At 44.8% G+C, this 16446-nt stretch overlaps 1 protein-coding gene across 4 annotated transcripts; it reads left to right on the forward strand.

Annotated features, from left to right (window-relative positions):
• Positions 1 to 11834: 11834 nt before the first annotated feature.
• On the forward strand, positions 11835 to 16418 carry acot9.1 (acyl-CoA thioesterase 9, tandem duplicate 1). Of its 4 annotated transcripts, none has more exons than XM_088364079.1 (16): positions 11835 to 11997; positions 12494 to 12588; positions 12728 to 12754; positions 13740 to 13785; positions 13883 to 14053; positions 14125 to 14162; positions 14231 to 14314; positions 14376 to 14479; positions 14543 to 14616; positions 14685 to 14752; positions 14818 to 14929; positions 15073 to 15163; positions 15233 to 15318; positions 15399 to 15486; positions 15548 to 15698; positions 15996 to 16418. In XM_088364079.1, exons 1-16 carry the CDS (start codon positions 11984 to 11986, stop codon positions 16052 to 16054), a joined length of 1308 nt encoding a protein of 435 aa, XP_088220205.1. In that variant the 5' UTR covers positions 11835 to 11983; the 3' UTR covers positions 16055 to 16418. The 4 variants fall into 4 exon arrangements, with proteins under 4 accessions (XP_088220205.1, XP_088220207.1, XP_088220204.1 ...); XM_088364078.1 differs by lacking the exon at positions 11835 to 11997 and adding an exon at positions 12108 to 12224; XM_088364081.1 differs by lacking the exon at positions 12728 to 12754.
• Positions 16419 to 16446: the final 28 nt, after the last annotated feature.

The raw sequence follows: 16446 nt of genomic DNA on the forward strand, positions 1-16446 counted from the left end.
AAAAGCTGTTTTTCAACAAGGCGTCAGGTACGGTTATGCAGGACTGCTGTTTCACTAACCGCCACCCAGGGCAACAACAAAGTGTGGAACTGAAGAAACATTTAATTTTAACTTGACCTTAAAAACTGAAACATCTCAAACAACAATCGTCCCGTTGTCCCGGTTCAACCTTTGTAGACTCACTACATGTACATAATATTCTCTTCCTGAATGAACGTTCACACAGATAAGAATGACATTTTATCAGCCACACGGTGGTTAATAAGTTATTGGATGATGATCTTTAGGTTGCTCATCCATAACAAAATATAAGTACTACACGGTACAATTTTAGTCTGGTTCTCAAAAGAGAAACAGAGTTTGTTGCTTAGTGCTTTATTTCTTTTCCATAAGAGTCAGACTGCTGTCCTCATAGAAAAAAAACATTACATTACAATTAACAAAACAACTTATCTCGTGTGACATATTTTATACCATAAAGTGATTTTATTACAGGTGGTTGGCTGATAAGACAGGAAATTAAATTGTTTTAAATTGTTTGGCTTCTCTGGAGACACAGCAAGTCTACCTGAGGTGTCGTAAACAAAATACGACTCTTTTTTTTTTAATGTTTCTTTCTTCATTTATTTGTTTCTTTCTTTTGTTTTGTTTGGACATTGGTTTCGTTTTTGTTTCGTTTCGTTTATTTCAAACGTGGAAAAAAATAAGATTACTGTACACAAATGAAAAGACAAGACAATATACATGCATATACATATATACACATACAGACATATATATATTATATAGTATATATATATATATATATATATATATATATATATATATATATATATATATATATATATATATATATATATATATATATATATATATATATACTATATAATACAATAATAATCCATCCATCCATCCATCCATATACCGTATTTGCCGGTGTATTGGTCGACCTTTTTCGATCCAAAATCGACCGAAAAAAATCGACCTCGACTTATACACCGAGTCATAAAATTTAACTTCGTATTCATCGCTTCAAATGTGATGGTAACCAAGGCCGTTTCTCATGCATCTCATTGTGCGTTGCACTTAGAAAATTTGAACCGGGCGGCCTGCGCGAGTGCGCGGCCCGCTGGAAGTCGAATGAGGCGCCGCGACCACCTCCGCGGTGCTTATAAACAGCCGATCCGCTCGGCGGGGGCTATTTTCGGCCACTTGGCTCGTGCGCACGGCCTCCCGGATGTGCCGGGCGGGTGCGCGAGCTCGCCGGCCGCTGGAAGTCGAATGAGCCGCCGCGACCACCTCCGCGGTGCTTATAAACAGCCGATCCGCTCGGCGGGGGCTATTTTCGGCCACTTGGCTCGTGCGCACGGCCTCCCGGATGTGCCGGGCGGGTGCGCGAGCTCGCCGGCCGCTGGAAGTCGAATGAGGCGCCGCGACCACCTCCGCGGTGCTTATAAACAGCCGATCCGCTCGGCGGGGGCTATTTTCGGCCACTTGGCTCGTGCGCACGGCCTCCCGGATGTGCCGGGCGGGTGCGCGAGCTCGCCGGAAGTCCAATGAGGCGCCGCGATCTCCTCCGCGGTGCTTATAAAGTGCCGATCCGCTCGGCTTGGAGCTATTTCCGGCCTCCCATTGGTGCCGGGCGGCGTGCGCGAGCTCGCCGGCCGCGATCTCCTCCGCGGTGCTTATAAACAGCCGCATGCGCACGGCCTCCCGGAATTTGAACACATTTCGTCAATAAATTTCGCATATAGAATTTTGAAGTTTAATATAATGCAACAATTGAGCTCGACTTATACAAAGGATATATCATAAAATCGTAAATTTATAAGTCGACCCCCTAAAATTCGACGGAAATTTACGATTTTATGATATATCCTTTGTATAAGTCGAGCTCAATTGTTGCATTATATTAAACTTCAAAATTCAATATGCGAAATTTATTGACGGAATGTGTTCAAATTCCGGGAGGCCGTGCGCATGCGGCTGTTTATAAGCACCGCGGAGGAGATCGCGGCCGGCGAGCTCGCGCACGCCGCCCGGCACCAACGGGAGGCCGGAAATAGCTCCAAGCCGAGCGGATCGGCACTTTATAAGCACCGCGGAGGAGATCGCGGCGCCTCATTGGACTTCCGGCGAGCTCGCGCACCCGCCCGGCACATCCGGGAGGCCGTGCGCACGAGCCAAGTGGCCGAAAATAGCCCCCGCCGAGCGGATCGGCTGTTTATAAGCACCGCGGAGGTGGTCGCGGCGCCTCATTCGACTTCCAGCGGCCGGCGAGCTCGCGCACCCGCCCGGCACATCCGGGAGGCCGTGCGCACGAGCCAAGTGGCCGAAAATAGCCCCCGCCGAGCGGATCGGCTGTTTGTAAGCACCGCGGAGGTGGTCGCGGCGCCTCATTCGACTTCCAGCGGCCGGCGAGCTCGCGCACCCGCCCGGCACATCCGGGAGGCCGTGCGCACGAGCCAAGTGGCCGAAAATAGCCCCCGCCGAGCGGATCGGCTGTTTAGAAGCACCGCGGAGGTGGTCGCGGCGCCTCATTCGACTTCCAGCGGGCCGCGCACTCGCGCACGCCGCCCGGTTCAAATTTTCTAAGTGCAACGCACAATGAGATGCATGAGAAACGGCCTTGGTTACCATCACATTTGAAGCGATGAATACGAAGTTAAATTTTATGACTCGGTGTATAAGTCGAGGTCGATTTTTTTCGGTCGATTTTGGATCGAAAAAGGTCGACCAATACACCGGCAAATACGGTAGTAGCTCAATGTTCCAATATCCATAAACGGCACCTGCTATCACACCTCGAGATTGATGAGATACAACACAAATGCCATAGCGAAGGCCAACCAGAGCACCAGGTCAGAGACGAGTTAAATCCATGTAAAAGTCCAGAAGTTGGGGACGAAACCCCAATAAGCACAATGAAGCTGAACGAGGCAGCAACTGACCTGAAGAACAAGATCACGGTGAGAATGAATGCTCGGGAACCTAGATACACACTGCAGAGGCTAAGTGAAGTACCCTCAGAAAGTCTCCTAGAAGATGTGAATGCAGCATTGACAACTATTCCTACGGCTACCATCACTGAAACCAATGAGCTGATATACACCTCAGCAGCAGTGATCCTAGAAATGCTTGGCTACAAGAAGAATGACCATATGCGACCACAACAGTGCCCACCATGGAAGAGAAGGCTGGAGGCCAAAATCAAGATAGCACGGAGAGAAGTGAGCCAAATGACAGAGGCCCAGAAAGGTGCAATGAAAAAGCAAGTTCCCAAGAAATACAGCCAGATGCCCATACCTGAAGCACTCGAAACTGCCAAACAAAGACTCCAAGCCTTGGCCAGCCGCCTAAAGAGGTACACAAGAGAGAATGAAGCCAGACGAATAAACAGGTTGTTCACAACACAACCAGCGAAAGTGTACGCTCAGTGGCAGGGGAATAATAGCAGAGCAGACCCACCAAGGCTGGAAACTGAACAGTACTGGAAGGATATATGGGAGCGGGAGGCATCACATAAGAAGGATGCACAGTGGCTGGTGGCTCTGAGAAAGGAAGCAAGCTCCCTGAACAGAACCCAGTAACCATCACAGTGGCAGACATCCAGAGAAGAGTCTCAGGAATGAAAAACTGGACAGCACCAGCACCCTGACATGATCCACAACTACTGGCTCAAGAAACTTACAACTCTCCATGAGCGCCTGGCAGCACAAATGAACCAGCTGCTAAGGGATGGGACTCACCCTGAATGGCTAACCCAAGGGCGTACGATCCTGATCCAGAAGGATCCATCAAAGGGTACAGTCCCATCCAACTACCGGCCAATCACCTGCCTCTCCACAACATGGAAGCTGATGTCGGGCATAATATCAGATAAGATCAGCAGGCACATGGATCAATACATGAGCACTGCAGAAAGGGATTGGTAAAAATACCAGAGGAGCAAAACATCAACTCCTGGTGGATAGAACAGTCACCCAAGACTGCAGAACTAGACGTACCAACCTGAGCACTGCCTGGATTGATTACAAGAAAGCATATGACTCAATGCCACATACTTGGATCACTGAATGCTTGAGGCTGTACAACATCAATGGGACTCTGAGAACCTTCATCGCCAACTCGATGAAACAGTGGAAAACCACACTTTAAGCCAATGGCAAGCCACTTGCACAGGTGACCATCAAATGTGGTATATACCAAGGAGACGCTCTGTCCCCAATGCTGTTCTGTATAGGACTGAACCCCCTCAGCCAAATAATCAACAAGACGGGCTATGGATACCAACTCAGGAATGGGGCCACCATCAGCCACCTCCTCTACATGGATGACATAAAGCTGTACGCTAAGAACGAGCGGGACATTGACTCCCTGATCCACACTACCAGGATCTACAGCTCTGACATCGGAATGTCATTCGGACTTGAGAAATGTGGCCGCATGGTGACTAAAAGAGGAAAGGTAATCCACACAGAGGGGGTCTCACTCCCAGAAGGAACAATAGCAGACATTGAGGACAACTACAAATACCTTGGAATTCCACAGGCAAATGGCAACCTTGACGAGGAAACAAGGAAAGCAGCCACAGCCAAATACCTCCATCGAGTAAGGCAAGTCCTAAGAAGTCAGCTCAATGGCAAGAACAAGTCCCTAGCCATTAACAGCTACGCCCTACCAGTAATCAGATACCCTGCAGGAATCATACGGTGGCCAAAGGAAGATATACAGACCACAGATATCAAGACACGGAAGCTCCTAACCATGCATGGAGGGTTCCATCCCAAGTCCAGCACCCTGAGACTGTACACTAGCCGTAAAGAAGGAGGCCGAGGACTAGCGAGCGTGAGAGCCACTATCCAAGATGAAACATCCAAGATCCATAAGTACATCAGGGATAAGGCCCCAACGGATCACGTGCTCAGTGAATGTCTCAGACAATGGGCATCAAAGGAAGATGAGGTGCTGGAGGGACCATCATGGGAGGACAAGCCCCTACATGGGATGTACCACCGAAACATAGCTGAAGTAGCTGATATCCAGAAATCCTACCAATGGCTAGAAAGAGCTGGTCTGAAGGACAGCACAGAGGCACTGATCCTGGCTGCACAAGAACAGGCCTTGAGCACCAGAGCAATAGAGGCCCAAATCTACCACACCAGACAAGACCCCAGGTGTAGATTGTGCAAAGAAGGTCCTGAGACAATCCAGCACATAACTGCAGGGTGTAAGATGCTGGCAGGTAAAGCATACATGGAGCGCCATAACCAAGTAGCTGGAATCGTGTACAGGAACATCTGTGCAGAGTATGGACTGGAAGTCCCAAGATCCGAGTGGGAAACACCTCCAAAGGTGGTAGAGAATGACCAAGCCAAGATCCTCTGGGACTTCCAGATCCAGACAGACAGAATGGTAATGGCGAACCAACCGGACATTGTGGTGGTGGACAAAGAGCAGAGGAAAGCCGTTGTGGTTGACATAGCCATCCCAAATGATGGTAACATTAGGAAAAAGGAACATGAGAAACTTGAGAAATATCAAGGGCTCAGAGAAGAGCTGGAGAAGACCTGGAGAGTTAAGACTTCAGTGGTACCTGTGGTCATTGGAGCACTAGGGGCAGTAACCCCCAAACTGGAGGAGTGGCTGAAACAGATCCCAGGAAAAACACCTGACATCTCAGTCCAGAAAAGTGCAGTACTAGGAACAGCAAAGATACTGCGTAGAACCCTCAAGCTCCCAGGCCTCTGGTAGAGGACCCGAGCTTGAAGGGAAAAAAGAGACCACCCACGGGGGGTGAGGAATTTTTTTTTTTTTTTTTTTTTATATACATACACACATAAACTAAAAGAGTAGCAATCAAGATATAACCACAAAGGAAACCATAAATCATATCCACATGCCTGAAAAGGAGTGGGAAAAAGTATAATTTATTTAATCCCACCCCCTTTTAACAATCCCTAAATATCCAGCCATAAATCATTTTGCCTCACTTATCCCAACAAAATACAAAATTACTGAATTATCTTCCACCTGCTGATCGCTAGAACACTAAACGTATACCTACACAATATTAATAGATACATATATCTCACACACAAACATTTAACCTACACACATACCTCAGATACAACACAAAGATACCTGAATGATAAAAATAAACAAAATAGAAAACAAAAAACAGCATGAACAAAACAATGACAAACAGACAAACAAAAACCAACAAAGAAACGTAAATAGATAAATACTAAGCACCCCATGATACTCAAACACCCTTATTTCTGTACCTTGTAAAAATAATTTCTTCTTTATATCTTTTTTTAAACTGATTGATGTTTGAACATTCCCTGTGCGTCCCCTCCAAAGTATTCCAAAGCTTAACTCCACAAATTGAAATTCAGAATGTTGTTTTTGTAGTGCATGCCTTCCTTATCCTGAAATTAAATGTTCCCCTTAAATTATGACCCCCTTCCCTTCCAGTGAAAAGATTCTGAATGTTAGTTGGCAACAGATTATTTTTTGCTTTGAAAAGTATTTGTGCTGTCCGGAATTCCACTGTATCTTTGAGTTTGATGAGTTTTGACTGTAAGAATAATGAATTTGTGTGATCCCTGTATCCTGCCCCATGAATGATCCGTATTGCTTTCTTTTGTAAAATAATAAGTGGATATATTGTGCTTCTATAAGTATTACCCCAGATTTCTATACAGTACATGAATATGGAAGAACTAGTGTATTATAAAGGATGCGGAGTGATTTATGATCCAGAGCCTGTTTTGCTTTATTTAATACTGCGATGCAGCTTGAGATTTTAGTTTGTACATGTTTAACTTGTGATTTCCAACTGATCTTATCATCTATCGTCACCCCTAAAAATTTAATCTCATTCACTCTTTCAATACTAACCCCATCCAGCTTTATCTCTAGTTTCAAATTAGTTCTGTGATTACCGAAAAGTATTACTCTTGTTTTGCTTAGATTCAAGGATAATTTATTGCTGTCCAATCATACCTTTAATTTGCTTAATTCATTATTTATTAGTCTTGTTAAGGTGTGTAAATCACTACCAGAACAAAAAATATTTGTGTCATCTGCAAACAAAACCATCATCAAAATATGTGACACCTTGCATATATCATTTATATATAGTATAAAAAGTTTAGGGCCCAACACTGACCCCTTAGGGAAGCTACAGGTAATGTCCAAACACGTTGAACAAGTGTCACCCAACTTCACAAACTGCTTCCTTTTTGTTAAATAGCTCTTGATCCACTCTAATGGTTTCCCCCTAATGCCATCCCGATGTAATTCATTGAATAATATTTCATGATTTATTGTGTCAAATACCTTTCTTAGATCTATGAATATCCCAACTGTATATTGTTTTAGGTCTATTGCGTTAGTAATTTCCTCCACTGAGTCAATTAGTGCCAGTGATGTTGCTCTGTTGGATCTAAATCCATATTGACTTTCAGTGAGTAATTTATATTTATCTATGAATTTGTCCAGTCGGTTATTGAAAAGTTTTTCCAGTATTTTAGAAAATTGTGATAGTAATGATACAGGTCTGTAGTTTGTGAAATGGTGTTTGTTCCCAGTTTTATACAAAGGTATGATTTTTGCTATTTTCATTTTATCTGGAAATATACTGGTCTGAAATGATAAGTTACAGATGTATGTTAATGGTTTAGAAATCCCCTCAATCACTCGTTTTACAACAGTCATATCAGTGTCATCACAGTCTTTGGATGTCTTGTTTGTGCATTGGGAAACTATCTTTAGAATTTCTTTCTCATCCGCTGCTTTGAGGAACATTGAGCTGAGATTCCTGTCTATTAAACTATTACACTGCTCCTCAGATGTTACTGGATCTGGAATTTGTTTGGCCAGATTTTATTAAAGTTGTTAGCCACTTCTTGCATATCATGCTTCTCAGTGTTATTGATAATAAAATATTTAGGATAATTAATTTTTTAGAGCCATTTTTTATTACAATATTCATTATATTCCATATTTCCTTGGTGTTATTTTATTATATTTAATATTTTATTATAGCATTCTTTTCTAGCAGCTCTTTTAATATTAGTTCATTTATTCTTATATTGTTAGTATTTATTTTCTGACTCTTTAGTTCTGTCTTACAAATTCTCTGTAAAGTGTATTTTTCTTTTTACAGGCATTTTGTAAGCCCTTTGTGATCCAGGGATGATCTACATAAATTAGTTTCCTATTATTTACTTTTACAGGACAGTATTTGTCATATAACCTTTTGACAATTTTTAAGAATTCCTCATATGCACAGTTAATGTTATTTTCATTGTATATAGTATCCCAGTTTGGTGACATTAAACCATTTTTCAATGCGCTTGTTTCTTCTGTTTTAATTCTTCTGTATTCCTGTTTTTTGGGCGGTTGAGTAATTTTATAGTTGTCATCAAAAACCATAAAAACTGGCAAAAGGTCACTGATGTCGCTGACTAATAACCCACTTATTGTGCTGTTTATAATGTCATTTGTGAATATATTATTAATAAAAGTGGCACAGTGAGAAGTAAAGGGAAATGTGCTTTTGGGAGTTTGCAAACATATTTTTAAGGTTGTGTTAAACTTATAATCATAATATCTGGTATTGGAGTGCTCGTGTGGATTGGTGGGGGCCGAGGAATGTGCAGGCAAACTGCATGAACTTGTTTTCTTCTAAGTGTTGTGGAATAGGCCCGGATAGGGAGTACCGGAGGAGACCGTCTCAAGGTCGGTGAGGAACGAGAACAACAGCACGTCTATGAGACCGGCCTTCGAGGGGAAAACCCAACCACCTGACCTCAGCGATAGCGCCGACGCGGGGAGGAGATGGCCGTCGACCAATCATCTCACAATATTTTGCATGCTTTAATATTCATATTGTGTTTTTTTAAAACTGGGCAACCCGGAAGAATGTGTCGTCTTTTGGTGGTCACAAAAACGCACGAGCTTTAGTGTGAGGGACCCGGGACCCAGGCCTGTATTAGTGCGTTTTGTCAGGAATAAATAATTGGTAAATTTGGTCTAATTGATCTACTGGTCTTCTCTTTGACAGAACGAACTCGCAAAATTGTTAGGTGCGCCAGTGTGTGGATTAGGACATAGCAATTTATGTGTTAAGTGTTGATCGCAATTTGGAGTCAGATCAATAACTAAATTCCGTAACCTAACAGAAGTTATTCTGGTTGGTCTAGTGATTTTTGGATACAAGTTCATGCTATATATTGTGTTAAACTCTTCAGTCAGTTTGCGCTTGTTTGGATTGAGTCAACGTTGAAGTCTCCACAGAAGAAAATTGTCTTGCAACTGATTTTTAAAAACACCTCCTCCATCCATTTTGTGAACAGTTCAATACTAGAACCTGGTGTCCGATATATGCAGCTAATGATTACATTTTTCTTTTTTTCTTTGAGTATTTCAATTATGCATTTCAATACGTTAACTACCATTGACATATCCTTTATCACCCTGACGTTTAATGTCTTTCACACAGATCGCAACTCCTCCTCCACCTTTGTTTTGTCGCTGTAACGACTGATTTGACCCACTTGCAGAAAAACCAACTCAGATGTCCAGAATGAGTTAGGAGTGTTTATCGGAGGAGCTGCGGTGAGGTAGAGCGGGATGATCGGAGCCAGGAGCACGGAGCGGGGCAGTAGTGGCGGGGCGTGAGGAGTTCAGCCAGAACGGGGTGGATCTTGGTGGTGATCGGTGGAAGTAATCTGCAAGCAGGATGCACAAGACCTGGTCAGAGGAATCAACGTGACTGTGGCAGAGATCTTACTGCGAACCAGAGGAGTCTGAAGAGCGTGGCGTTGATGAGCAAGGCGAGAACTAGGAGCGAAATCTAGGCGCAGGATCGAGGAGCTGGAGGCACAACCATGGAGATGATCACACTGGTAGGGATACTCAGGCGACGAGCAGTGGACAGCATGCTCTTTAAGAGCACTCCTTAACGAGCCTGATGAGTCACACCTGGGCCCTCTGCACACTGCTCACAGTTGCTCCCTGTGGATAAAAGAAACATGCCACCCCGGACCCTGACACAATGTGTATAAAGTCATATCCCTCCAGCTCAAAGTCCGCCCCTTTTACTGTGTTGATCCATGTTTCCGTTATTGCAATAATGTTGAATGGGCGAGTAAACTGATGAAGATAATCTTTAATGTTTGTGAAGTTGGCATACAGACTCCTACTGTTAATATGTATAATAGACAGTTTGCTATCTTTATTGTTTCTATTAAATTCTCCATCAGTATAGTAACTGCAGTTATTGTTGATCGAGTTGAAGAAGTTGTTATCCGGGTCTATATCATGTTGCAAATCCAGTGAACTGTGGTCAGTGTATTGAAATGATTGGAGTTCCAGTTTGTCGTGTTCACTAATCCTCTGAGTTATGTTACTGTTGTCTTCAAGTGTAGATGCTTGACTTCTTTCGGTGTGTGTCATGGTTGTGAGTGGAGTTTACCTTACAGTCCTGCATGATGATCATTGGTATCTGTCCAGCTCCTCGGTACTTCTTACCATCAGCACTTTTGCTTCCTCCGGTGTTCCATTGAGCTTAATAAATATTTTACAGTTTGTAGTCCAGGTATGTTGAATTTTTTTCTGCTTCTTCAGGTAGCGTGCTTTTTTGGCGATATCAGCGTTGCGCTTGGTCAGGTGCTCATTGATGTAGACGTCGGTTCCTCTCAACTTTCTTCCTTGTTTTAATTGTGCAATTTTGTGTTTTCGGTTGACAAACCGCATGATGACAGTGGATTTGTCCCCGGGGCTCCTCTTGGACTGAGGGTGGCAAGCTTCAATGTTGTCACAGTTCAGCTGTATCCCCTTGGACTGCAGGAAAGTAGCCACCTGTTGCTCCGTGGAGCTAACATCCAGTTCACCGGGTTCACCTCCCTCGCCAGCGGCCAGTGCCCGGGCGTATGACCGGGCTTTGATGTTGACCCCGAAGATGATCACATTGTTAATTCTGGTGTACTGCTCCAGGTCGGCAACCCTGCTTTCCAGGAAGGTGATTCTCTTTCCCTTTTCCTCATTCTGGATGCGTAGAGCTTTAACCTCCTCAACCAGCTTAAGGATAGCTTTCTGTTCCATCCTGACAGCAGAGACTTCTTCAGTGGGGAAGTCCAACGCCTTTTTAATATCATCGACCTCCGAGCCGGACCCATGTTTGGGACGTGCTAGTTGTTTTTAGCAGTGTAGCAGTGCGTTGTAGTTTCGCGGCTAGCTCTTACTTGTGAATGTTGTAACTCGTCTCGGTTTGACCTGGCGCTAAATTGTCCACAGCGGGATCAAAAAGGATTGCAGAGATTCTTCTGTTTTCTCACCTTGCCTGCTTGTTTTGCGCCCTTTGCCGTTTCTGTAAACTTTGAGAATGTTCTGGCCGTGCAGCAGAGTGTTGCTGTCACTCCGTTGTGACAGATGACATTGACGTTATCAAACCGTTATAGTCAGCGTTGCTCGTTCTCGATGACCGCTGCGGCAGTGCGGATTATCTGTTGCTACTCCCACGTGGCCCGTGGAGTAATTGGTAAATTACTCAATTAAGCAGTCAAGTTAATTTAGCTATTTGGATAAATCTGATATGTGCATGAACTAGTGGTGTTTAAACACTACTAGTTGTCGCGATTGATAAAAAAAAAAAAAAACAATCAGTGTCGTGGGGGAGGATGTGAAGTGACGTAATTTCGTCGGGATGCGAAAAATAAACAGCGACTGTTCCCAGGTGATTTACATCAAACCTTGGCGTCCTCTGCCGGACAACCTTGGTACAACGTGGCCGTGACAAATCCGTCCACGTTTTTATAAGTCATCACCCAGTGGGCGTGACTCATCCCAACGCGGAAGTACCCGTCTCCCTTGAATCTATGGTCTACATCGTTCTGTTGGACCAAGGAGTGGAAAAGTGACTCTTTATTTTTTCTCTTCATGACAGCTCGTCTGCGTTCTTCTCAGTACGATGTTCTCAAAGAGGTTTGTCTTATTCTTTCCGTGCGTTGTTGCTAGCAGCTTCCGAGAAGTTGTTTTTGGCAGGGTGCCACCATAGTCGGAAAAAGACACACAGGAGTTCGTGTGTTAGGGTTTGGGCTTGGCTGGAGGGTGGAGTACCACACTGAGTTGGTGAGGCAGTCGGGGTGTGTCTGCAATCGACATAACTTAGGAAAACTACTCGCAATGATTCTTGACGTCTACACGATAAGGCAAATGAATCCAAATCTTAACATCGTGTGTTGTAGGCTTGCGTACAATTTCAAATCTTGACACATGAAGCAGGCAATATATCTTACAGACGATTACTAACATTCGACAGCGTACTTAACACATAAAAGACAGCATATAACAGTGATGCTAGTTATTTCTATTTGGTTAATGAAGTAATTCCAGTCACATGAATATTATGTAAAAATTGTCACCGGAAAATAATAGAAATCTTTCTACCAAAATAATAATAATAATTGTGTGTGTCCAGGTTAATGTCATGTCTCCGATCTTCCGTGTCCCTGGCGAGCAAAAGACTTCTGTGCTCGGCGGTGAAGAAGGGATGCGCACCTGATATGGCCGAAGGTGAGACTCATGCCTCATTACCATTATCACCTCGTGCGCGAATTGATTTAAAAAAATATGCGATTAAAATAATTCATTTGATGAGCTGCCGTCACAGGAAGCACTGTGTGTGTGTGTGATGTGTTTTGTTTTTCCGCAGGAAATCCTCTGTTGCACGTGTCAAATGGTGTGTTGGTAATCAAATGCACAACAATTAAAATAACATCATTAACAGTGTTAGGGCTGGGCGATAGTGAACAGTTCTTCCCAAAAAAAGCGGCTTCATTCTGTTTAATGTCACTTCGTTGACGTTTACTGTCAAACTAAAACTAAGAGAACTACACTTTGTGTATTTAAAACAGCTCAGTGGCCTAGTGGTAGAGCGTCCGCCCTGAGACTGGAAGGTTGTTCAAACCCTGGCCGAGTCATACCAAAGACTATAAAAATGGGGCCCATTGCCTCCCTGCTTGGCATTCAGCATTAAGGGTTGGAATTGGGGGGTTAGAACACCAAATGATTCCCGAGCACGGCTGCTCACTGCTCCCCTCACCCGCAGGGGATGGATCAGAATCACACGGGGATGGGTTAAATGCAGAGGACAAATTTTACCACACCCAGATGTGTGTGTGACGATCATTGGGACTTTAACTTAACAACCACATAGCTTAGCCTTTAAGTCTGCTTTCTTAAAGCTAAGGCTAATTAGCATCTTTTGCAGTGCTTTAACAATTTACACTACATGTTGAACAATTCGGCAAAATAAGAGGACTCAAAGTCATCTATTCTTTATCCTCTGTGAAGAGCGCCTGGTCTCCATGAACATGATACCCGTGTTATCAAGAGTAGCACACCACATCGCCCAGCCCTAATTAGTGCTAACCATATAGCACGTTTACCCGCTGCGGCATGGCTCCTGGCCATCTGGCTGCTTCCATGCCTGCCTCCGTCTGTGTCTCACAAGGAATGAACGTCACTTCCTGTTCCACAGCGCGGCTAAACACTCCCTGCTGCACTGGGACTGGTCTCGTCTGTTAACTATTCTTGTGTGTTGTTTCTTCTTGTAGTTTCCTTTCTCCCCCTGTGGACTCTTCACTGAGCAAATATCATGTGCCAACTTTTTATTGTTGCGAGATTCTGTATATGATCATGATTTGTAATTTGGTTTGTTCCAGTGCGGAACAGGCTGAGAGAAATTGTGGGAGCTTCCACCAACTGGAGGTACGCAATGATCAACAGAATATGATGAAATCTGAAATGCCTGTCCTTTTTCAGCTCATTGATCCCATCTTGTGTTTGACAATGATGTCATGCGCAGCGACCACCAGCAGGCCATGGCGGAACGCGTCTCGCTGTCGTCCAAGTTGGCCCGTTCCCAAAGTGAGCTTCCCGCCAAGAGTATGAAGGACAGCCTCCTGGAGGTCCACCTCCCTCTAGGTTCCGAGCCGCAGCTGCGAGAAAAATACCTCACCTTCCATAACACTGTCAGGTAGCGGCACCGCCTCCGCCGCATCAGCAAACGCGACGCTAACGTCCTCGCTTGCTTTTTGTCTTTGTCAGGTTTGGACGCATCCTGGAGGACTTGGACAGTTTGGCAGGTATCAGCTGGACAGCCTTTAACGTTAGATTTTGAGGCCCTCTTAATACTGAATTATTTCTTCTTCAGTGCTCATTTCATACTCGCACACGTACAATCCTGCCCTGAAGAGGTCGCCATTGTCCATTGTCACCGCCCTTGTGGACAAAATCGGTAAGAATTTCACACACTTGCAATGTTGTCATGGTGACGGAAGGACAACTGCTGTTTGCAGACATGAGGCAGCAGGTGATCTATCCGGACTGTGACATCAAGTTCACGGGTCACGTGACCTGGGTGGGGAAGACCTCCATTGAAGCCAAGATGCACATGACCCAGGTACAAAGTGGTTGCGGCGTCCCAATATTTCTGTCCATACAGCTTTAATTGTTGCTGTTTCAGTATCGCAACGGAGCGTATGCACCGGTTCTGGATGCCACCTTTGTGATGGTGGCACGCGACCCAGAGAACAAGAGGTACGACACAGTTGACATCAGGAAGCCCACTGGACCCACTTTAACTTTGGTGTCCGACTCGTTTCCAGAGCCGCCTTTGTAAATCCTCTCAGTCCAAAAGCTCCAGAAGAGGAGGAACTCCTCATGCAGGGAGAAGGTAGGCGACGCCGCATCCGTGTCGTGGCATGTGACCTCCATTTTCTCAACTTGTGCGCTCTCCAGCTAACAAGTCCCGTCGGGTGGAGCTGAGCACAGCCTCCCTTTTGAAAGTTGCGCCCACGGCCGAGGAAAGGAAAATCGTTCATGGCCTCTTTCTCAACACGCTGGACACCAAGTGAGAGGACGCCACCTTCATTCAATCTTCATTTTCTTTTATTTGAACGAAGCTCACAAAATATTTACGGAGAATAAATCTAACACTGTTTATTGCAAATCGTGGTGCTCATGCGCTATCTGATTTTCGCGTCTTCCTTGAAGGACGGTGAGCTTCCGCAGTCGGGTGTTGCCTCCCAACTCGGTTTGGATGGAAGATGCGAAGCTGAAAGGATTGGAGATCTGCCACCCGCAGGTGAACTCACATTTCTTTCAAATGCCTTCAAGTAAACACATTGACACTGTGTGTGTATATGTGTGTCAGGAAAGGAACATCTTCAACAGGATTTTTGGCGGTTTCCTGATGAGGAAGGCTTATGAGCTGGGCTGGGCCAACGCCTGCTCCTTCGGGTCAGTGTGACATTGGAAAGAAATACACAGAAAACGCACATGCAATGTGACCCAAATGTGTGTGTGTGTGCGTGCCACAGGGGGTGTCGGCCCAGTCTGCTGGCTGTTGACGACATTCTCTTCCGGAAGCCTGTGGAGATCGGATCCCTGCTGCTGCTCTCGTCGCAGGTCAGGACGAAAGCACATAGGGCGCGGAAAGCAACAACAACAGAACGTGTGCTCTTTTCAGGTGTGTTACACGGAGGGCAAGCACATCCAAGTCCGAGTCCACAGCGAAGTCTTCGACCCGCTGACCCGCCAGCATAACACTACAAACGTCTTCCACTTCACCTTCGCGTCAGACCGCGACGTCCCCAACATTGTCCCTCAGACGTATGGAGGTGAGCACAAGGGCGTGCGTGATTTTCACTGCTTGGCTGCAGTAGCAACGTTTCACCGCTAGAGGGCATTAACAGACTGTTGTCACTGGATGTTGTCGGTGTCAACTGTAACACCAGCCGAGCGTTGGTGCAAACATTTCCCAACAGATCTAATAAGAACATTCAAATGAGGTCAGAACCGGTATTCCAAAAAGAATTTTTTGGTGTGCTATGCTACTGAATTAAATCTACCATTGTGTTATTTTACGCATTTGTCCCACCCCTTCATTGTGCATGTGTATATTGTTTGTCCCACAGAGTCCATGTTGTATCTGGATGGGAAGCGTCACTTCAACCAAACAGTGGAATCAAATTGACGGGCAAGGTGCTGAAGCGTACATGTGTTTGTCTCATTGCTATCCAAGACGCACACGCATCATGATCACGTGTGTGTGTTACTTTTCGTGAACTTTACAAGTCCGTCCCAATGGGAACAGGTTTGACACCTATTTTGTTATGTTCCTTTTCTTTTGGACCAGTCAGCGTGGACTCCACAGCTCATCCACAGTAAGATAGTTGTCATACTTAATCATCTCCTGGGTGACTCTAAGCACTGCTTGAATGTATCTTATATGTAATATTTGGACTCTGTTACTCTCCTCAGTTACATACTTCACTCTGCCGGCGAATTTTTTTTTTCTTGGCCTTATGATGCAATAAATTGATTTTTATTTCTATGGAGTACTGTTCAAGTGTCCATGCACCGCCC

Source organism: Syngnathus floridae, chromosome 20 (assembly GCF_059516105.1).
Source record: "Syngnathus floridae isolate MCC-2025c chromosome 20, RoL_Sflo_1.0, whole genome shotgun sequence".
NCBI lineage: Eukaryota > Metazoa > Chordata > Actinopteri > Syngnathiformes > Syngnathidae > Syngnathus > Syngnathus floridae.